At 44.9% G+C, this 22,457-nt stretch overlaps 1 protein-coding gene across 1 annotated transcript in view; it reads left to right on the forward strand.

Annotated features, from left to right (window-relative positions):
- STPG4 (sperm-tail PG-rich repeat containing 4) overlaps positions 1-14,443 on the forward strand; it is a 34,202-nt gene extending 19,759 nt beyond the window's left edge. The window contains 3 exon segments of the mRNA XM_065928829.1: positions 11,197-11,301; positions 14,322-14,421; positions 14,424-14,443. Coding sequence (XP_065784901.1) covers positions 11,197-11,301; positions 14,322-14,421; positions 14,424-14,443 — 225 coding nt within the window.
- The last annotated feature ends 8,014 nt before the right edge of the window (positions 14,444-22,457 follow it).

Genomic DNA, 22,457 nt, shown 5'->3' on the forward strand with positions numbered 1-22,457 from the left:
GAGCATCTTTTCACGTGCCTGTTGGCTGTCTCTCTGGAAGTTCTCTCAATTCCTGTTTTCTGTAAAGGTCCCTGTCTTCCCATCACCTGGGATCCTGGATCCGTATCTATGGCTCAATCTCTTTAGAAATGAAACCTTTCATCTCCTACAGGGATGAGGAAAGGGCAGTACCTGACTGCTGAAAGTAGGTATGTAGGGACCTAGAGAAAAGAGCTCAGTCAATCCTCCTGCACTTCACTGATGCCTAAGGCCTGAAATTCCTGAGCTTTTCTTGGATTCTGTGGGCCTCACCCTCACCTCCACCTCACTGATGCCTAAGGCCTGAAATTCCTGAGCTTTTCTTGGATTCTGTGGAGGAAAGCAGCCCACTTCTCATCCAGCAGGCCCTGAAGCACCAGGCTTCAGCTTTCTCCACCCTGTCACGTCAAGGACCATTCCTCCAAACTGCTTCACATTCTCTCAAAATACATGATCTCTGTTGGCTGTTATCTCTTCTCTTGATTGTATGTGTGTGCGTATATGTGTGTATAGAGGTGTGTGTATCTGGGTGGAAGAGGTAGTTATGCCTTTTTATTTGACAAGGGAGGAGTGATAATAAATGCATGTTCCATTCGCTTTGGCAGTAAGTGGTCAAGACTACCCTACCGTCACACACTGGGTGATATTATATTTCCTTTGAAATGCATGCTTTCAATGAATGCCATGACTTTTATAATGATTTGTTTACTATTAGTAAACAGACTCAGTTAAAATTAAATGGGTTTTAGTCCAGGCTAGGCATCCTGAAGGGTAAGCAGCCTGGTATGTGAAGTAGCACAAAGCTGTTGATTCTGACAGCTTTTGCCTTTGTTCTCATTGCTTTTTATAGAGAAGAAGGTTTTTGGAGATCCTTATTCTGCCATTTTCATTGATGTCACCTCATCCATCCCATTTTATAAATAAAAGTGATTCACAGCTTGGAACATCCTGTCCTTCACCAAAGTGAAAAGAATACTTTCATGGAAAAGGTTCCAAGATATAGAATTAGCCCAGGACCGTGATTCATGTCTGTCCTAAACATGCATTCCCAGAGCAGACTTGTGGGTTTAGTTTAGATCCACAAACTTGTAAACGTCGGGGAGCAAACTGCTTTAATCCCAATGGTGGGAGATTCTGGCACTCCGTGTGAAGAAATGATGCTTGCTAGGAGAATATCATCCCAGACGTTCTGGAAATCAATGCCTTGATCCTTAGTATTACATTAATTTACATCTCTACCAGCAGTTAAAAGAGTGTCCATTTCAGGAAGTCTGTATTAATCTTGTTTAGCATTGTTAATTTGATAGTAAAAGGATGATATTATTTTAATTTAATCCATAGGATCTGAGGCTACACATTCTAATTATTTGTTAGCTAGTTCCTTGTAGCTTTTTTTGCACACTTTTCTGGTCACATTCTTCACCTGGTTATCTAGTGGGTGGAGTTGTAACATATTTTTTTTTTAATGTTTTTTTGGTGTGGACCATTTTTGAAGTCTTTATTGAATTTGTTACAATATTGCTTCTGTTTTATGTCTCACTTTTTTTGGCATGTGGGATCCATGACCCGGGATCACACCCCTTGTACCGGAAGGCAGAGTCTTTTTTTTTAAATTTTATTTATTTATTTTTGGCTGTGCTGGGTCTTTATTGCTGTGTGTGAGCTTTCTCTAGTTGTGGGGAACAGGAGCTACTCTCTAGTTGTGGTGTGTGAGCTTCTCATCGCTGTGGCTTCTCTCGTTGGAGTGTATAGGCTATAGAGTGCAGGCTCAGTAGTTGTGTGAAAGGGATTAGTTGCCTTGTGGCACGTGGACTCTTCCTGGACCAGGGATCGAACCTGTGTCTCCTGAATTGGCAGGCAGATTCCTAATCACTGGACCACCAGGGAAGTTCCTAACATTCTTCTTTTGTTGCTTTGTATATACTCTAGAGTGAAGAAATAGTAATGCTTGTATTTGCTGAAGTTTTTCAGGAATTTTGGCTTTTACTTTTGTGTTTTCATATTTACACAAGTTTAAAATGTAAAATGTTTATATCGTCAGATCAGAGAGTTTGTAATTGCCTTCTGGAATGTAAGTTCCATGAAAGAAGGGGCTGTCTTATTCACTGATGCCCCCAGCCCCAAGTACAGTGCTTCAAAAGTGTGCTGAATGAACGAATGAAATTTTTGTATCCTTTCCTTTTCCATTTCTCCCTTAAAAATTTAAAAAATTCCCCCCAGAGATGTATTGTCACTTGTAATTCTCTTCAGTTTTGGGGGGCATTTTTTTTTAAACAAATGTATCACTCTTTTAAAATGTGTCGTGTGTAAGATCACAGTGTCACTTTGAGCCCTGTTGACTTAGGACAGGTTGCCTCACCATTGGTATACATGAAACCTACAGTCACCAGAAATCTGACCTGTAGATCATGTGCAAAACAGTATGATGAGATACAGACATTCACTGAGTCCCTTTAGACCCTTTAGAGAATAAGGCAAATTACAAAAGATGGATACTTACAAGTATATCTCCTCCTCCTTTCTTTCCATCATCTATGAAAACTAGCTCATTGAAATGTGTTAATCATTTATACCTAGAATCCCCAGGGGCAGCCTATCAAAAGAATGAAGAACCATGTGAAAATGTGGCAGATCACTACACCATTTTTTAGTTGTAAAAAGTACAGTAACTTTGAATTTTAAAATCCTCTAGGATCTTATGTGCCTGAAAGCCCCTCCATGTGGACAAGCCATTATCACTTGTTAAAACACACAGCCTTTTTGTTTATGTCGGGAATTCCGTAGATGAATTACACATTGTCCCTAAGGTGTACGTGCCTCTCAGGAGAGGTGGTTGCAAAGGGATCTGTCTTGTTGGAAGATGGTTTCTAATCTTTAGATTACCAATATAAGGTTGCATACTTATTGGCTACTTCAGTTATTGATGAAATAATAATAATAATTGATTATGGCTGGGGTGGATGCATGCATGCTCAGTCATGTCCCACTCTTTGCCACCCGGATCAGTAGAATTTTTGTGTGTGTAGAAAAGACTGAGGGGAGCGTTTGTGTGAGCATTTTGCAATAGACACCAGAAGATATGTTCTACCAAAAGTAAAAAAGGGCCCTTTTGTACTCACAGAAAAAAATTGTATTTTGAAACTTGTACCAGTCACCATTTTCCTTTTAACACCGGGATAATAATGACCAAGTCCTGCAGATCCTGAGATCCAATGCAAACACACAGTTCCCTCATAGCAAGTTTTTTTTTTTTTTTTTTTTCTGCATGGCAGGCATGTGAGAGCTTTATTTCCCCAACCAGTGATTGAACCTGTGCCCCTTGCATTGGAAACATGGACTCTTAACCATTGGAGTCTTAACCTGGAAGTCCCCAGGATTTTTTCCAAGAGTAGAAAATAAACTTCAACAAATCATAGTCATTCTTATCAAAGCAAAGAAAACAAAGTAAAACTTGCCATTTGCAGTTTCTCCTCCCCTCATCCTTCCCTTTAATTCTTGACCTGCAGAAAAATTGCATGAATTTTGTTCCCTCCTGAATGCATTTCACAATTTGGGCGTTAAGGATAGCAGATATCCTGCACAACTTCTTTGAACGTATAGGGAATACTGATGACTTTATTTAATACTCCCATTCAGGTAAGGAGGAGTAAGGAAGGTTTTATTTTTCTAAGTCTGTTTTCCCCAATATCTATGAACCATAGCATCAGTGCTTTTCTAGTCTCTTGCTGGTGGAAGTATACAGAATACAACCTCTTGCAAAGCCACCAAAGTATTGACCCACCAAAACTGTTTCTATCTGTTAGCCAATTAATTTCATTGTTTGAAAACTCTCCTAAAGTAATTATTTATTTACAATAATATTCATCTATGCAAAGAGTATCATCAAGGGATTGTTTATAATAGCAAGATGATGATAGCAACAATTTCATATCTAGGAGAAGGAAATAATTTTAAAAGAATATTACATATCTACACAGAGGAATATTTTACAGCCATTAAAATAATTACTGTTAAAATTATGAAATAGCACCAGAAATGTTTATGAACTAACTTAGCAGTCCCCAGCCTTTTTGGTACCAGGGACCAGTTTCATGGAAGGCGATTTTTCCAAGGAATGGGTAGTGAGCAGGGGAGATCCCTGATCTAATGCATAGTGAAAAAATCATGATGAAAGTCATGTAAGAAAAATTATGTTATTAAAAACAGGAAATGGAGCAAAATGCTTTCAGTGGCTATGCTGAGATGTTGTGATTAAGGGTGGGTGTTTGCTTCCTTTCTCTCTTTTGCATTGCTACTATAATTTTTTAAAATACAATTTTTAAAAGTCAGAAAAATAGTTTGAAGAAAGGAGCCATGGAAATGGTCAACATAAATATATTTCATTACTTTAATAAAGATAATGCCATTACTACTACTTAATTAGGACTCAGTCATTCATGTGATTTGGGACTTCCAACAGTGATTTGCTGAGCAGATTCTTTTCAATTATTTCTCACAGTTGCATATAAAATGAAAAAATGAGAGGCTTTTGCATCTTATCCTGGCAGTAGAAATAAAATCTTACAATGTCAAATGAAAAAAATGGGTTTCTTTTATTTGATGTCAGAAGTATTTCAAGATGTTTCTGTATGTCTTAAAACCTGACAAGCCTATAAAGAATAGGGAAAGATCAGATAAACAGGAAAGAGTCTGTCCAGACACAAATGAGCGTTTATGTGATTTATCTGTTTTAGTCACATTTGATAGAAGTTTGAAAAGGGGAGAGCAGATTCATGGCATACTCTCTGGATTAAAACTAACATTATGGGGACTTCCCTGGTGGTCCAGTGGTTAGCACTTTGCCTTCCAATACAGGGGGTGGGGGTTCAATCCCTTGTTGAGGAGCTAAAGTCCCACATGCTTCACAGCCAAAAAACTAAAACATAAAACAGAAACAATATTGTAACAGACTCAATAAAGACTTTAAAAATGGTCCACATCAAGAAATCTTAAAAAAAAAAAAAATACTAGCATTATGAAAGAACTCTGAACCATTTCAGTCATTTCTGCAATTAAGGAATTAATTCAATTAAAAACTCAGCTTAAAATCCTGTGAGGAGCAGAAAAATAATTAGTAAACATGGTCACATTGAAAAAAAGCCAAATAGATGTCTGTTTGAATGGAATCTGAAAGTTAAGATGATTAAAACAGGTCCCAGTGTCAGTCTTCTCAAAGAGTTTACTTGTAGGTAACATTTTTGGAAAAATCAGTTCAGTTCAGTTCAGTCGCTCCGTCGTGTCCAACTCTTTGCGACCCCATGAACTGCAGCATGCCAGGCCTCCCTGTTCATCACCAACTCCTGGAGTTTACCCAAACTCATGTCCATTGAGGCAGTGATGCCATCCAGCCATCTCATCATCTGTCTTCCCCTTCTCCTTCTGCCCTCAATCTTTCCCAGCATCAGCGTCATTTCAAATGAGTCACCTCTTCACATCAGGTGGCCAAAGTATTGGAGTTTCAGCTTCAACATCAGTCCTTTCAATAAACACTCAGCATTGATCTCCTTTAGGATGGAGATTTCCTTTAGGTTGGATCTCCTTGCAGTCCAAGGGACTCTCAAGAGTCTTCTCCAACACCTCAGTTCAAAAGCATCAATTCTTCACCGCTCAGACTTCTTTATGGTCCAACTCTTACATCCATACACAACTACTGGAAAAACCATAACTTTGACTATACAGACCTTTGTTGTCAGAGTAATCTCTGCTTTTTAATATGCTGTCTAGACTGGTCATAACTTTCCTTCCAAGGAGTAAGCATCTTTTAATTTCATGGCTGTAGTCACCATCTGCAGTGATTTTGCAGTCCAAAAAAATAAAGTCTGCCACTGTTTCCACTGTTTCCCCATCTGTTTGCCACAAAGTGATGGGACCAGATGCCATGATCTTAGTTTTCTGAATGTTGAGATTTAAGTCAACTTTTTCACTCTCCTCTTTCACTTTCATCAAGATGTTCTTTAGTTCTTCACTTTCTGCCATAAGGGTGGTGTCATCTGCATATCTGAGATTACTGATATTTCTCCCAGCAATCTTGATTCCAGCTTGTGCTTCAATCCAGCCCAGCATTTCTCATGATCTACTCTGCATATAAGTTAAATAAAGTGAAAGTTAAGTCACTCAATTGTGTCCGACTCTGCAACCCCATGGACTGTAGCCCACCAGGCTCCTCCATCCATGGAATTTTCTAGGCAAGGGTATTGGAGTGGGTTGCCATTTCCTTCTCCAGGGGATCAGCAAGGTGACGATATACAGCCTTGACATACTCCTTTTCCTATTTGGAGCCAGTCTGTGTTCCATGTCCAGTTCTAACTGTTGCTTTCTGACCTGCATACAGAAAAATATAACCTTTCAAATATAACTACAGATGTAATAGGGTTTTTTAAAAAGTATGGAGCTTCAGAGATACCATCAATTCTTCAAATTTATTTGTTTATTTGACTGTGCTGGGTCTTAGTTGCAGCCCGTGAGATCAGGGTTTGAACCTGGGCCCCCTACATTGGGAGTACAGAGTCCTAGCCTCTGGACCACCAGGGAAGTCCCAGTACTGTCAGTTTTTAATCTCACAAATGTGGATAACTTTTGGCCCCTGCCAAGTTTACTTCTACCCTATCCACCAGCATACTTGTCTCCTTTCTCCTCTGAACCTTTAGACGCATTCTTAGAGAATTCTAGAATTTCCTGAGTTGGATACACCCTGCCACATGCTTCCTCCTGAATCCCCATAGAGGCACTTCCAGCTCCTCTGTGCCCTCCTCCACACAGGGCTCTCCCCTCCTTGCTGGGGTACCTCTTTTCTTCTGGGCAGTGTGGTCCAGTTATCACACCATCCACCCCACCAAATTTGGGTGAGATCATTTTTGCCACCATGTCTAGTGATTTCAGTTTATGTTGTGTATTTCTTATGTTTTGCATGTGTATATATATAGACATTTGGGGCTATACATTTTATTTTATCTCTGACTTTTTCTCTTTTCAAGTATGATTTGTTGAAAATTGTTTGTGCCTAGGATCAATAGAGACAGACTATGTGCTCTTTCTAGGTTCCCTTTAGCTTTATGATTTTAAAAGGAAAATAACTTAAAGCTAAGTACTGACACCTCCCAGCACCAAGAAGCATTGGTTTAGGGTCCATTGTAATGACCTTACCTTAACTTATTATATCTGGTTGTTGTTGTTCAGTCACTAAATTGTGTCCGACCCCACGTCCCCATGGACTACAGCACACCAGGCTTCCCTGTCCTTCACTACCTCCCTGAGTTTGTTCAAACTCATGTCCAATGTGTCAGTGATGCATCCAACCGTTTCATCCTCTCTTGCCCCCTTCTCCTCCTGCCTTCAATCTGTCCCAGCATCAGGGTCTTTTCCAGTGAGTCGGCTCTTTGAATCAGGTGGCCCAAGTATTGGAGCTTCAGCATCAGTCCCTTCCAATGAATATTCAGGGTTGACTTCCTTTAGAATTGACTGGTTTGATCTCCTTGCTGCCCAAGGGACTGTCAAGAGTCTTCAGCACCCCAGTTCAAAAGCATCAATTCTTCTGCACTCACCTTATTTATGGTCCAACTCTCACATCTGTACATGACTACTGGAAAAACTATAGCTTTGACTATAGCTGACTATAGCTGACTTTGTCAGCAGTGATGTCTCTGCTTTTTAATAAGCTGAATAGGTTTGTCATCGCTTTCCTTCTAAAGAGCAAGTATCTTGTAATTTTGTGGCTACAGTCAGGACTGACCCAGACAAGGGTCAGACAAGGTCTGACAAGGTCAGACAATTTACAGACAAGGTCACACTATGAGATACTGTGAGCTCCAAATCCGCAGGTCTTAAGAATTTTGAGGGAATGTCATTCCGCATTCAGCATAATGAAACACACCTAAAACTCAGAGGATTTATAGATTTTTGGAGAGCTTAATTCAGTACACATCTTGGGATAACCTCATCTACCCTCACACAGTGTTTCAGAGGTACCTGGTACCTTTCATTTCCTGGGCAGTGTTGTATACATAAGCCAGTCCCATCCTCTCAGCCCTGGAGGGTTGGAGGTAGTGGTGGCAAGGCTTTAGCAGATGCCTACAATGGTACTGAGCATTATGGTGCATGGAATTGGAACCAAATAAGTCAAGAAGTTCAAGATCAAGGCCATAGTATGTCTTCATACCATATGTCTTCTCCTTATCCTCTTTGTTTTGAACCCACCCTACCCACCCACCCCCACCCCGCTGTTGAACTGATTCCATTTCTCCTCACATTCAGAGCCATCCTGGACCAAGCCCTCTTCTCTCCTTTCAGCTCTTCCCACTCTGCCCATCGCCCTCGGATGGGGCAGAAACAGGAACTCTGTTGAAGCTGCTTCCCATCCATTGCAGGACCCTGGCCTGATCATTACTTCTCACTTAAAACAGGATTCCTGTGGCTTCTGGAATTAGAACCTAGGTCTGTATCAACTTCCTTAATGTTCCCCACTTAAGAGATCCCATGTGACACATGGGGGGCAAATAGCATTCAGTAATTTCTTTCTGTCCCGAGTCTTAGGCCCTTTGATTCAGATGACCATGCACATGCAGGAAGGCCGCTGGATGGCATGAGCACGTATCAGGGCCTCGCCAGGCCTGGCACCTGACTCTCAAGCAGCTCACGACTTAGAAGCTTAGAAGTGAAAACCACATGAGGCTTGTGGGGAAAGGGTAGTGTTCACAGTGTTTCTTAGCCATTCCACAGATGGATGGCTGGGCTGTCAAAGGCATGGAGTCAGTGGTGACACCCTCAGCAGCATCTTTTGCCCCAGCTGCCACTACAGTTTGAGAACTTGCATTTATGATGGCCAAACCAAGGGGACTCTGTGCAAACCATTCCTGTTCAGACTCCCCTGACTTTCTATCCTGTGTGCTTATGGTGGCTCAGACTTCTCTAGTGAAGAAGCCTTGCCCTGACAGCGGTCTCTGTCCCACAGATGCATCAGGTTGAAGACACTGCTGTTTCATCTCTCTGCCATGAGTTGTAAAATGATGAGACACATCCCTTGATTATCAGACTTGTGCTTGGCTGATAATAACAGACTTCATTCATGGTGGATAATTGAGAATGGCAGCCCTAATTGTGCTGCTGTGCCACAAAAGGAAAACAGGGTTTTGAAAGCCTTGCTCTTAAACCCTGCAGAGGGGCCACATTTGGGTGCTTATGCAGCCAAATCCATTGGGCTAACCTGTGGCTCAGTCTCATATGTGTCACAAGGATCTTATGGAATACATTTCTGTTCTAATCTTTCTGCTCATTTTATCTTTTTTCCCTACCCCCTTTTTCACTTACCCAATTTCCATATTCATTTATCTATGCATTAAGAATAACTTTTTTTCTTATTTCAAGGACACTCAAGTCCATCATAGAAAAATTAGAAACAGCCAATAAGCAAAAAAAAAAAAGTCTTTTTACTCAAATGTCACTACCTGGAGAAAACTGCTGTTGGTGAACATTTCATTCCCAGTTTGTTAATGCACATTTTTTAAAGCTTGTATTGTTCACTTAACAATATTTGGGAGTATTCACTTAACAATACTTGGGAGTAGACTTTATGTCCATAGAAATTGATCAGCTTGGATGGCTGGATGGAAGAATCACAATTTATTTAACCAGGCACATGTCATTGGTCATTTCTTTCATTTCTGGTTTTTCAACTTTTAGAAACAGTGTTGTAGGGGATGTCTTTGTGACCAAACATTTGTACACATTCTCAATTATTTTCTTAGGAAGAATTCCTAAAAATGGAATTGCTAGGTCAAAATAACAAATATATATTGTCTTTAACTTTGTATTGTGAAAACTTTAAATATCATATAAACAGAACTCGCATTCAAAAATGACCAACTCTTGGCCAGTCTGCACCCCCACCTACTTTCCCTAGTTCCTGCGTTATTCAGAGACAGATCTAAAACATCATGCCAGAAGGATTTTTTTTTCTCTGTCAAATAGCACTGGTATTTGAAAATGGGAGAGGAAAAGACGTGAATTGCTAGAAAGGAAAAAAAAGGTTAACATTTTGTCTACATTATCTACTGTGGTGTTTGGGCTGTATTCATTTTCCTGCCATATCTGGGCTCAGGACTCATTATTTGTTTTCTGGATTCCTGCAACAATCAGGAGTGACCAGACTCTTATTATCTTTCTCTCCCTTTGGATAGGTATATGTGTTTTTAAGCTGTTTCAAGCTTGCCAAATTATACTTCAGAAAGGCTAATCAAATTAACAGCTCTGCCAGAGTCATGTAGGAGTATCCACACTGTGAATAAAGTTTTAGTTTCTTGGGAATTAACTGGAGGTTAGAACTTGGGGCTTTCACTGTGGTGGCGCAGGTTCAATCCCTTGTCTGGGAACCAAGATCCTGCAAGCCAAGCTGTGCATGCCCTGGGGTCCACCCCACCCCCGCAAAAGGTTTTGGCTTCTCCCTCCCTTCTTCCTTTTTTCCTTCCTTTATCTCTTTCTTTCTTTCCTGACCCCCACAAAAGCATATCTCATTGTTCTTTGAATGAGAACTTAGTTTGTTATTAATGACCGTAGAGCTCCGCCCCCCTCACCTTGCAGTTTCCTCACTACATTTCCTCTCTGTGAGTTGCCTTTTGCTGACTTTTCTATTGAGCTGTTTGTCTTTTCAAAATTGTGTTCATCTACTTATGTTAATCTCATGGCATTGTACGTAGGGCAGTGAATTGCTATGAATACTTTTTTGGGGGACTAAGAGAACATATGCTGCATTTGTGTGAAGGAATAAGTGTGTTTTATAAAACTAACAGCTCAGAGCAGTAAGTCACCCTCAGCAGAGGGACAAGAATGGAGTGAGGCCTGCTGGTGTGGGCAGGGGGCCTGGGAGAGGGAAGGGTATCCAGGCGGGGATGGGAGACTTTCACATGTCATTTCCTCTGCAGTCCTCACAGTCATCCACAAGGCAGGTAGAGCAGGAAAAGCAGGTATTATTCCCATTTCACAGTGCCTGGTGCCAGGGCACACCTTAACAAGAGCTTCCACGTCCCAATCCAGGGATTTTTCTACCATATCACAGTGAGTCATATGTCTATTCATAAAAGGCGAGTAAAGCATCAAAATATACCAGCTATCACTATTTATGAGACAAAAACAATTTTTTTTCTGCAGCGTGAAGGCCCAGGACCAGGTCATTATGACTTGAAAATACCTTCGGCAAGTTCTGTTACTTCCTGTTTTCAATCCAGAGTACCTCGATTCTTGCCTGCCTGTTCAGTAAGTGTCCTAAAAGACAGATGTGGTTGTAGGTTTTGTGGCTGATGCAGGGGGTGGGGTGGGCATTGGGAATGGGATGGGGGCAGTAGAGTTATATACAATTCTAGTGTGCGTGTGTGTGTGCTAAGTCGCTGTAATTGTGTACTACTCATTGTGACCCTACAGACTATAGTCCGCCAGGCTTGTCTGTCCATGGGATTGTCCAGGCATGACCACTAGAGTGGGTTGCCATGCCCTCCTCTGGGGGATCTTCCCAAACCAGGGATCTAACCTGCGTCTCTTATGTCTCCTGCATTGGCAGGCAGGTTCTTCACCACTGGTACCACCTGGGAAGCCCCACAATTCTAGTGTGTATACATTAAGATTGCTTGACAAGGCAGCAGAGTCTCGAGCTCACTAGATAAGCCCTCAGCCAGCTTCAGGCTCAAAGTGACTCCAGGCCCAAAGACCATGGCTGAAGTACGAGTCCAGTTGACAACAGCCAGCACAGTGATTAGCTATCACCGTTATGTCCTGGTTGCTTCGTGGGGAAACCCCTCTAACGAACAGAGGCCAGCAGTGGGCCCTTACAGAACTGCCGTACTTTGCGTATGTGCCTTCTGGGAACAGAAAGTCACAGAACAGAAGCATTATCATTGAACCAAAGGAGACCATTAAGTCCTGAGCCATCATCCTGCCCCCGAGGACTCAGGACAGACAGGGAAGAGGCTCGAGTCCATGGAGACACACAAGGAGGTAGATTCTGGGAGGGTGTGAGAGCCTCGGAGGCCTAGAGGAGACCAAGAAAGATGGCAGAAGCACAACATGGAGCTTGTGAAAGTGGCTTGAGTTGTTTGTTTAATTATTAAAGTTTTCATTCCTGTGGTCTTGTTGTTCCTCAGTCTGAAAGTCCCCCAGACTCACTGGTTTGTAGCCTGATTTGAGATGGTTAATTTGGTCTTTCTCCAGAGGAAGATTGGGGAGGCCCCACCGGAAAGACTAAAAACAGACAGATAGCTGGAGGCTAGTGGTTCCCTTCAGCAGATCCTCATACCCTAGTGGCATGATCATGATCCACACAGATTTTCGTCCGAGCTCACAGGGTTGAGCTTCTTCAGGATGTTGGAGTCATGCTAACCAAAATCCCAGGAGACTGATGGAGAAGCCGGAAGGTGGGGGTATCCCTTTACAAGTGTCCAGCGGGGGGGCTGGTATCTGGAGCTGCTGCTCCGTGGAACATCTCCCCTTGCAGGAAATTCGGAAGGAAGCCAAAAAACAGCAGTTTGCTTGGTAGCAGTGACATCAGGGCTGGAGGACAGAGTCGGATGTTCTCAAGGTCTGAGGACTGCGGCTGGCAGCTTCCTGAAGGATGGCCTTTTGGGGTGCAGGCCCCCGAAGAACCTCCTGTTCAGGCACTGGCCTTCCTGGACTCCACACACAGGCAGCTTCCTCATTAAGAGCACTAATAAGGGCTTCAGCTTCCTTTGACGTCTGGCCAGGACTCGATTAGATTCCCAAGCTGCTCCTTTGCATTTGGCCAGGGAAACATCCTGTCATTTAAAACAGCTTCTGCAGGCAGCTGATCTCATGCACCCTGGGCTGACCGCTCTGGTAATCTTGTTTGTACTCTCACTGCTTCCTGCAGAGATAACAAACTGCAGGGAAGGATGGCAGTGACAAGCTGGTGATAATAGGGACTCATAATAGTGGTGGTAGCTGGTGTGTGGAGCGGTACTTGCTGCCAGCCTGGCAGGTGCTGTCTGTCCCTGGGCCCCCCCCCCCCCCCGTGAACCTCAAAACCTCATCTGATGGGTGAGGAGTAGGAAGCATGTGTCATATTGAGCCATTCATGGTGGGACTAGGACTTGAATCCAGGCCTGTCTGACATTAAGACCCTTTCCTTAACCATACATAGAGGTACCGTTGTCTCTCTAAGATAAAATTTTGGGGTATTCAAGAATATGTGCGTGCGCCTCAGCATGGACAACACTGACATAAGAAATCAATAAGAATGACATTCATTGGCATCTTACCACGACATAAGAGGAGCTTTGTTTAAATAATTGGTTGAATAATTTTTCAAGAGTCATGTATGGGTGTGAGAGTTGGACTGTAAAGAGAGCTGAGTGCTGAAGAGTTGATGCTTTTGAACTGTGGTGTTGGAGAAGACTCTCGTGAGTCCCTTGGACAGCAAGGAGATCCAACCAGTCCATCCTAAAGGAAATCAGTCCTGAATATTCACTGGAAGGACTGATGCTGAAGTTGAAATTCCACTACTTTGGCCAAATGATACGAAGAACTGACTTATTGGAAAAGACCCAGATGCTGGGAAAGACTGAAGGCAGGAGGAGAAGGGGATGACAGAGGATGAGATGGTTGGATGGCATCACCGACTTAATGGACATGAATTTGAGCAAATTCCGGGAGTTGGTGATGGACAGGAAAGCCTGGTGTGCTGCAGCAAAGAGTCAGACATGACTGAACTGAACTGATTTTTCAAGCATTTCATCAAAATGAAAACAGGGCTTTTGAAAATTAGAACCCATCCATCCCTCGAGCCTGAGGTCCATGGGCCTTGGTAGTGCAGAATCTCACTCTGTTTATACTGGGGAAGATGATGGAGACGCAGGAGTTTGGGCTTCTGAGGTCAACTGTTCCGGTTCAGAATCCATCCTCTCCAACCCATGACCACTAGAGCGAAGTCACTGGAGGCACTGGCATTCGCAGGGACAGGGTGCTCCAAAGAAAGCGTGCCCTGAGGTGTGGGGGAAGTGTAAGCCCACCTCCCCTGGGCTGTTGCGTGCTTGTCAGCCCTTCTCGCAGCACCTCTGCCGCCTTGGGGAGGCCGGGGATAGGAGCGGGCCTCAGTCCCGAGGACAGGCTCCAGTCCTCAGATGCACAGGCCTCAGCCCAGACCAGTGCAGCCCTTGTCTCCCTCGGTGGGGGTTTGCCAGCCACGCCTGAGTCCACAGCCACGCTCAGGAGGCTCTGGGTTCTGGTGTCACCATATCATCACTTCCTGTTCTCTGTTGTGTTTTCAGAAAACTCCGGGCCCAGGAGCATATACCGCTTCAGTGCAATTCCCCAAGCAGCCCCGTACCATAGCCAAAATGGGCCGAGAACACAGTCTTTTCTTCAATAACACAATTGGCTTTTAAAATAAATAAACCGCACCTTGGCCCTAAGCAACTCTCGAGTTTTAGTAAGTTCTATTTTGTCTCCTCTTTAGGAGAGTTTGACCACAGACCACATTCGATTGCCTGGCCTGACTTCCCAGCCCACTTACCTGGAATAGTTCCAGCAAAATGTCCAGTTCTCGCTCAGAAGTCTCCCGGTTTGAACAGTAAATTATATGCCTTCTCTGTGTGCTGTCAGAGGCTGTGTCCCCAGAGGCTGTGTCCCTGGACTGCGCTCAGCACCTGGATGGGCCTTGAGGTGTCAGATGGGCTCTGTGTGGCCTTGGACTCTCTAGCTGAGTGTCCACTGCCCTGAGGTTGTCATTCCTCATGGACTCCTGGAGGCTTCAACAAAGGCCATCCTGAACTTGACGGGAACCCAATAGTTTTTTCTCTATCTCTTCTCCCTGAAAAGAACAATATTGATTCAGCCTGATGAGCACTTGTGGTTTCAAGTTAACAAAAATATTTTGACAATATGCTCCGGGCCAGGAGCTGTGCTGTGGGTGGGGAGTGGGGGTTAAGACAAAGATGAATGAAGCATGTGACTGAATTTAGGGTGGGTTAAAGGGGAGACAAGGCCAGAAACGTAGTTTGGAATAGTTCCCGGCGCAAGGAAGGCTTTGAGAACCATGCCGAGAACCTCTTCCTGGTTACCTTGTGTGTACGACTCAGGGGTGGCTGACATGTGGACGGCAGTCACACTGGGAAGACACAGCCTAGGCTCAGGAAACTGCGAGATCACTGCACCCAGTGCATGGAGGAGTGATCCTGACATCGAAGGCCACAGGCGCTCAGAGCAGAGACAGGGCAGCACTGCCCAAGTGGGGAGGGATGGCGGCATGCGGCCAGCAGCTTGGCTGGCACCCCTGGAACCAGGAGGCTGAGATGGACAGAGGGGAGAGTGAAGAAGGTCTGGGCAAGGAACCCTTTTTGAGTGAAAAGCAGGAAGAGACATTTGCTGGAGGGGAACAGAGGGAGACAGGCCCAGCTAGAGTGGAGGGTGCAGGCGGAGCAGGAGGGGGTTGGGTGAGGCCCAGACCACAGGCCCAGCAGTCAGTCCTGCTCAGGGACTCCAGCCAGGGCATGGGCTCGGGAAATGACATCAGGAGAAAGGAAGGATGGGGAGACTACAGAGTCATTCATCAGTAATAGGAAGGACTCTTTTTAACTAAAAGAAAGAAAAAGAAAACCTAATATAAACCCTTATATTTTATTATATGGAGAAAACCCCATTTCTCTAGTCTTATAAATACCATTGTAAAGTAGGCGCTGGGGACAAGGAAGGAGAGGCCTGCATCTCCCATCTGGGCTTATCCACGTTTTGCTTTTATGGAAGAAACTCCCTGCCCTGAGTTCCTTCAGAGCAGAAAATGGCCCCTTGGAGGGTGAGGCGGCCGCCTCGGGTGGCTGCTCCTGTCCCACTTTGCTCAGCAGATGGCCACAGGGCAGAGAGTTCCCAATTTTATTCTCCAAGTGGGTCAGAGGCCCCTGCAGGATCAGAAGGTGACACTGGCGGTCCTGGCGGAGGGTGTTTTCTCCAGGAGCAGTGGGCCAGGTTGTGCCTGGCGCTCAGGGCAGTGGGGGCAGGGCCCTAGAAGGAGCGAGGTGAGAGGTGACCACATCTGTTTTGGGGCTTGTGGGTGGGAGGTGAGGGGAGCCCTCACGCTGGCAGGGGCAGGAGGGAGATTGGGCTGCACGTCTGTGGGGGTATCTCCAGGCAGCCGTGTGAACCAGGGGTATGAGCAGGAGTGGTTCCTCTCCCTCAGCCTCCCGCTGTTTCTCCCTCAGGCCAGCTGCGTTGGGTCTCACACAGCTTTCTGTTCGTGTCACGCCCTAAAGAAAGTCACCAGCCCCTCCCGATTCCACTGCCAGGTTCCCAGGAGAGAGAATCTAGTTGGCCAGCTTGGGTCAGGGGTCCACCCTGGCCCCTCCAGATCTGGCCAGGAGGGCCTCGGCCTCTGGGGCAGACAGACACAGCCGCAGGGGCCCAGCTGTGTCATATGTGTAGTTGGGGTAGAGGGCAGCTCCCCCACGTTCTAGAAGAGAATGAAGACCCTTTCAGCATGAGAAGCGGGGGATGTCGGTTGCCTGGTCTGCAAGAAGGGGGTTTGGGAGGCCTGCCGGAACGTCGGCTGGAGGTGGAACGGCGAGAGAACATTCTGCAGGGCCACCCAGACACCCTTGAGTTGAGTCTGTGCACTAACATTGCCCTTGGCCCCTGTGGCTTCCGTTGTCTTTCTGGAGCCGGGGGCACTGTCCTCCCTACCAGCCTTACCCGCTGTCCGTAACACAGCCCTCTGCCTCCTCTGTGACTCAGGGGAAATGACAGAAGCTCTGCCCTAGGTACTAGCAGCAGGGCTGGCTGGCACCAGCAGTGAGGAGAGCAGTGTTCGCTTCCCTCTTTGACATCTTCCGGCGTCTTAAATAGTACTTCATACAGGTAGCGGGAGGCTTTCCCAAATAGACCGGAGGGATTCTGGGTGGCTTTTTCCTGCCACAAGCCTAAACCCGGGACGGCGTTTGAAAAGCAGGGCCTCCTCCTGTCTCTTCCAACATGGAGAGACTGAACAGACCTGGGTTGACTTTGAGCTTGAGCTCCAAGACAGGATATTAACACCTAGCAGCTACAGCCATTGTGCGCATTCAGTGACAGGTCCAAACTGAGTTAGAAAAGCCCAGAAATGGAAGGGAATGTGATGTTTATCCCACATCCCCAAGGGGCCTTCTCTCCAGGGTCTCTCTGCCCTCCTGCATGGACCACTGTGACGCTTGCTTCTCGAGGTCCCTGCCCTGGCTTCCCTGGGCATCCCTTGGTCCTCTCTCCTCCCACTCACATGCCCCAGTTGCCCTCAGAATTTGGCTTCAACCAAAGGGAATGGCTCGTCTCGGCTGCAAATATCATCTGCTGTTGCCCTGTGAAATTCCCTCTGCATTGAGTCAGAGCATGTCAAAAGTCACCACACTGATGGGGACAGCTTGTCTCCTCCCTCCTCTTCTCCTCTTTCCCCCCTCCTCATCCCCACTGCGTTTGAGGCCCACAGAGGACACCTTCCAGACCCAGAGAGCAAGGGCCACAGGTTGCTCGGGTGACCGGCCCTGGCTCCAGCACTACCGCTCACATGCTCCGTGCCACCCGCCTCAAAACAGCACGAGCTGCCTGGCCTCCACCCCCCAAGCCTGGAGTCACTTTGGAAGCCCTGTTATCTTGAAAACACATTCCACAAGTTCCAAATCAGCTGTTCTAAGCTGCATTTTAGAACCCCCTGGGGAGACTAAAACTCTCACAGCCTGGCAACTGCCAGACATCAAAACCCATTGATAGGATTCAGACCCAGTAGTTTTTGTTCCCCCTTCCCATCTCCACACCCCAGGTGATTGCGATGATTGGCCAAGATTAAGGATATCTGCTGGGACAGTGTGAAAACACCAATCACCAGGAACTCTAGGTGGGGCCACAGGTAGTCCTCCAACCCGTAAAGGTTTAAGACAGGGCCGCTGTTGCCCTAAGAAGTCACAGTTCGGCTCAGAAGAAGAGATTGGTCCGTGCTGGTGTCTGGCTGAGTCCCGAGGGAAGAGGACGGTGCTGGACCGGACTGAGTGAAGCAGGCTCCTGGAGCATTCTAGCGGAGGCTGTTCTGCATAGGAGGTGAGCAGGGCCTGAACCCAGTCACCCCTGCCAGCCGATTCTAGGCTGGGCTCCGTACAGGTCTTTGGTTTTGGCCCAAGGGCAGGGCTGCAAGCTTGCAGAACCCGCTGGGCCCAAACAGAGGGGTTTGAGCTCAGCACTGATGACCGCAGGGGCTGGGTGGGCTTGTGCGGGCCAATGCTAGAGACCCAGATCCAGGTCTGGCTCGTCTGCCATTTCCCTGGTGAAGAAGCGACTGTGGCTGGTAGGAGGAGCCATGGCTGACAGAGGCCTGGATGTTGAGGGTGGCAAGTAAGCAGCGGGGGTCCGGGACAGAAGGAGGAGGAGCCAGAGGAAGGGGAGGCCCATTGGGTGGACACGGGAAGGATGTCTCTTAGCAGGTCTTCGTGTTGCCTTCATGATGACACCCTTGGCAGTATCAGAGCTCAGAATAGGATGTCACCCTTCTGAGGAGAGATAGGGGCTCAGAGAGGCCCATCCAGCAGGGGAGGGAGATGGCAATGTGGCTGCTTTGGGTCAGAGTGTAGCTTAGTCCCTGAGAACTGTAGGCAGGAAGCTGGGCTCAGGCCCAGTGACAATACATCGCTGGTCACCAGAGTGGGCTTGGTGGGAGGCGAGGAGGCAGGGACCTGTGCCTCCCACTTAACTGAGCAGCCTGGGAGGGGGCAGGGATGCTTGGAAAGATGCCTGGCACGGTCACAGCTGTTCAGGCTTCTGATCACCAGCCCCTCCTGGGCCGGGCATGGAGGCTGGACTGCAGAGTACCCCCACGCCCAGGGAGCTTGCTAACGAAATTATGTGTGTTAGTTTCCAGTGGTTGCTGTTATGATTGCCATAGATGTTGGCGCTTAAATCAACACAGATTGATTCTCTTACTGTTCAGAAAGCCAGGGGTCCCCAAATCAGTCTCACTGAGCTAAAGTCAAGGCGGTGGTGGTGGTGGTGGTGTTCACTCAGTGGTGTCCGACTCTTTGCGACCCCATGGACTGCAGCACGCCAGGCTTCCCTGTCCATTACCATCTCCCAGAGCTTGCTCAAGCTCATGTCCATTGAGTCAGTGATGCCATCCAACCATCTCATCCTCTGTCATCCCCTTCTCCTGCCTTTAGTCTTTCCCAGCATCAGGGTCTTTTCTAATGAGTCGGCTCTTTGCATCAGATGGCCAAAGTACTAGAGCTTCAGCATCAGTCCTTCCAAAGACTATTCAGGATTGATTTCTTTTAGGATTGACTAGTTTGATTTCTTTGCAGTCCAAGGGACTCCCCAAGCGTCTCCAACACCATAGTTCAAAAGCATCAATTCTTCGGCGCCCAGCCTTCTTTATGGTCCAGCTCTCACATCCATACACAACTACTGGAAAAACCATAGCTTTGACTATACAGACCTTTGTTGGCAAAGTAATGTCTCTGCTTTTTAATACACTGACTAGGTTTGTCATAACTCTTCTTCCAAGGAGCAAGCGTTTTTTAATTTTGTGGCTGCAATCACGATCTGCAGTGATTTTGGAGCCCAAGAAAATAAAGTCTGTCACTATTGTTTTTCCATGTATTTGCCATGGAGTGATGGGACCGGATGCCATGATCTTGGTTTTTTGAATGTTGAGATTTAGGCCAGGTTTTTCACTCTCCTCTTTGCCCTTCATCAAGAGGCTCATTAGTTCCTCTTTGCTTTCTGCCATAAGGGTGGTGTCATCTGCGTATCCTTTCCTGAGGCCAGTGTTGGATTGTGGGATCATCTGGGATCATAAGAGTTGGGATCTACTGAGGAATGGGTGAATTTCCCAATGCCTAAATGGCAACCCACTCCAGTACTCTTGCCTGGAAAATCCCATGGATGGAGGAGCCTGGTAGGCTACAGTCCATGGGGTCGCAAAGATTCGGACATGACTGAGTGACTTCACTTCACTATAGTGTTAGCACACAGATGCTTACTGAATACTGTACTTTATTGAGGTACAGTTGATACAATATGATGTTTCCGGTGTATAGCATAATGACTTACCATTTTTAAAGGTTATGCTCTATTTATAATTATTATGAAATATTGGCTATAGTTCCTGTGTCATATTATATATCCTTATAGCTTATTTATTTTATACATCATTTGTTTGTGCCTCTTGATCCTCTACCCCTTCCCTCTCCTCACTGGTACCCACTAGTTTCCTCTCCATATCTGTAAGTCTGTTTCTTTTTTGCTATAGTCACGAGTTTGTGTTAGTTTTTGGATTCCACATATAAGTGATATCATATAGTATTTGTTTTTCTCTGTTTGACATATTTCACCGAGCATAATACCTTCCAGGTCCATCCATGTTGTTGTAAATGGCAAATTTTCACTCTTTTTTTTATGGCCGAATAGTATTCTATTGTGTATATGTATCACATCTTCTTTTGTTGATGGACATTTAGGTTGCTTCCATATCATAGCAATTGTTGTTGTTGTTGTTTTTAATCTATTTATTTATTTTATTTATTTGGTTGCAGCATGTGGGATCTAGTTCCCTGACCAGGGACTGAACCTGGGCCCTCTGCAATGGGAGCTCAGAATCTTAGCCACTGGACCACCAGGGAAGTCCCACATCTTAGCAATTGTAATTATGAATGTTGGAGTGCATGTATCTTTTTGAATTAATGTTTTTATATTTTTCAGTTTGGATATATATGCAGAGGAGAATTGCTGGGTCATGTGGTAGTTCTAATTTTAGCTTTTTGAGAAGTCTCCATACTGTTTTCCACAGTGGCTCTACCAATTAACATTACCACCAGCAGAGTAGGAGGGTTCTATTTTGTCCACATCCCTGCCAACATTTGTTATTTGTGTTCTTCTTGATAGTAGTCATTCTAAGAGGTGTGAGGTGATATCTCATTGTGGTTTTAATTTGCAGTTCTCTGATTAACGATATTGAGAACCTTTTCATGTGCATATTGGCCATCTGTGTATCTCCTTTGGAGAAATGTCTATTCAGGTTTTCTGCCCATTTTTTAATCAATTTTTTTTTATGTTGAGTTATATGAGCTGTTTATATATTTTGTATTATTGATATGACCAACCCCTTATTGGTCATGTCATTTGCAAATATTTTCTCTCATTCAGTAGGTTATCTTTTCATTTTGTCAATGGTTTCCTTTGCTGTACGAAAGCTTTTAATTAAGGTCCTGTTTTTAATTTTTTTTAATTTTAACTTTTTTAACACCAAAAGCATTTTGTATTGGGGTATAGTTGATTAACAATGTTGTAGTAGTTTCAGGTGAATGCTTTTATTTCTTTGTCTTAGGAGACAGACCCAAAATATATTGGTACAGTTTATGTCAAAGAGTGTTCTACCTACATTTTCTTCTGGGAGTTTTATGGTTTCTGGTATTAAATTTAGGTCTTTAATTCATTTTTGAATTCATTTTTGTAAATAATATGGGAAAAATGTTCTAATTTCATTATTTTACATGTAGCTGTCTAGTTTTCCCAGCACCACTTACTGAAGAGATGGTCTTTTCCTCATTGTATATTCTTCTTTGTCATTAATTGCCTATTAGTTTGTGGATTTATTTCTGGGCTATTTTTTAAAATATTGATTTTTATTTATTTATTTGGTTGTGTCAGATCTCAGTTGCATGGCATGTGAACTCTTAGCTGTGGCATGTGGAGTCTAACTCCCTGACTGGGGATTGGACCCTAGCCCTCTGCATTGGGAGTTTTAGCCACTGGACCACTAGGGAAGGCCCTGGGCTCTCTTTTTGTTCCACTGATCTGTGTGTCTGATTTTTGTGCTAGCATACTGTCTTGATTATTGAAACTCTGTAGCATAGTCCGAAGTCAGGGAGTATGATACCTCCAGTTTTGTCCCTCTTTCTCAAGATTGTTTTGGCTGTTAGGCGTCTTCCCTATTTCATAACGTCTTTTATATTATGGAAGTTCCTTTTATTTTGAAGTACAAAGAATTGTCTGGGGAAGGACCGTTAGCCTAAGTAACCTGAGCCATTTCTGGTGTTTGATGCTGACAAAAGTCATCTGGAATGAATTAAGTTTTTTGAAAGAGAAGGTAAAAAAATTTATTACTGATTTCAGAAATCACTCCTGGAAGGTTGACCTTAAGACTACAGGTGTTAGATGTTATAAACAAGCTCCATAGGATCACTTAAAAAGCAGTCATGTTGGACGTTCCCTGGCAGTCCAGTGATTAGGACTTGGAACTTTCACTGCCATGGGCCCAGGTTCAGTCCCTGGTTGGGGAGCTAAGATCCCACAAGCTGTGAGGATGGGCCAAAAATTTTTAAAAAGTAAAAAAAAAAAGTCACCTTTTTAAAAGTTATATTATGGGGAATGGGGTTGGGTGGGTGGACAATGCTCCTAATATT

The sequence above is a fragment of the Muntiacus reevesi genome, chromosome 3 (genome assembly GCF_963930625.1).
Source record: "Muntiacus reevesi chromosome 3, mMunRee1.1, whole genome shotgun sequence".
Lineage (NCBI taxonomy): Eukaryota > Metazoa > Chordata > Mammalia > Artiodactyla > Cervidae > Muntiacus > Muntiacus reevesi.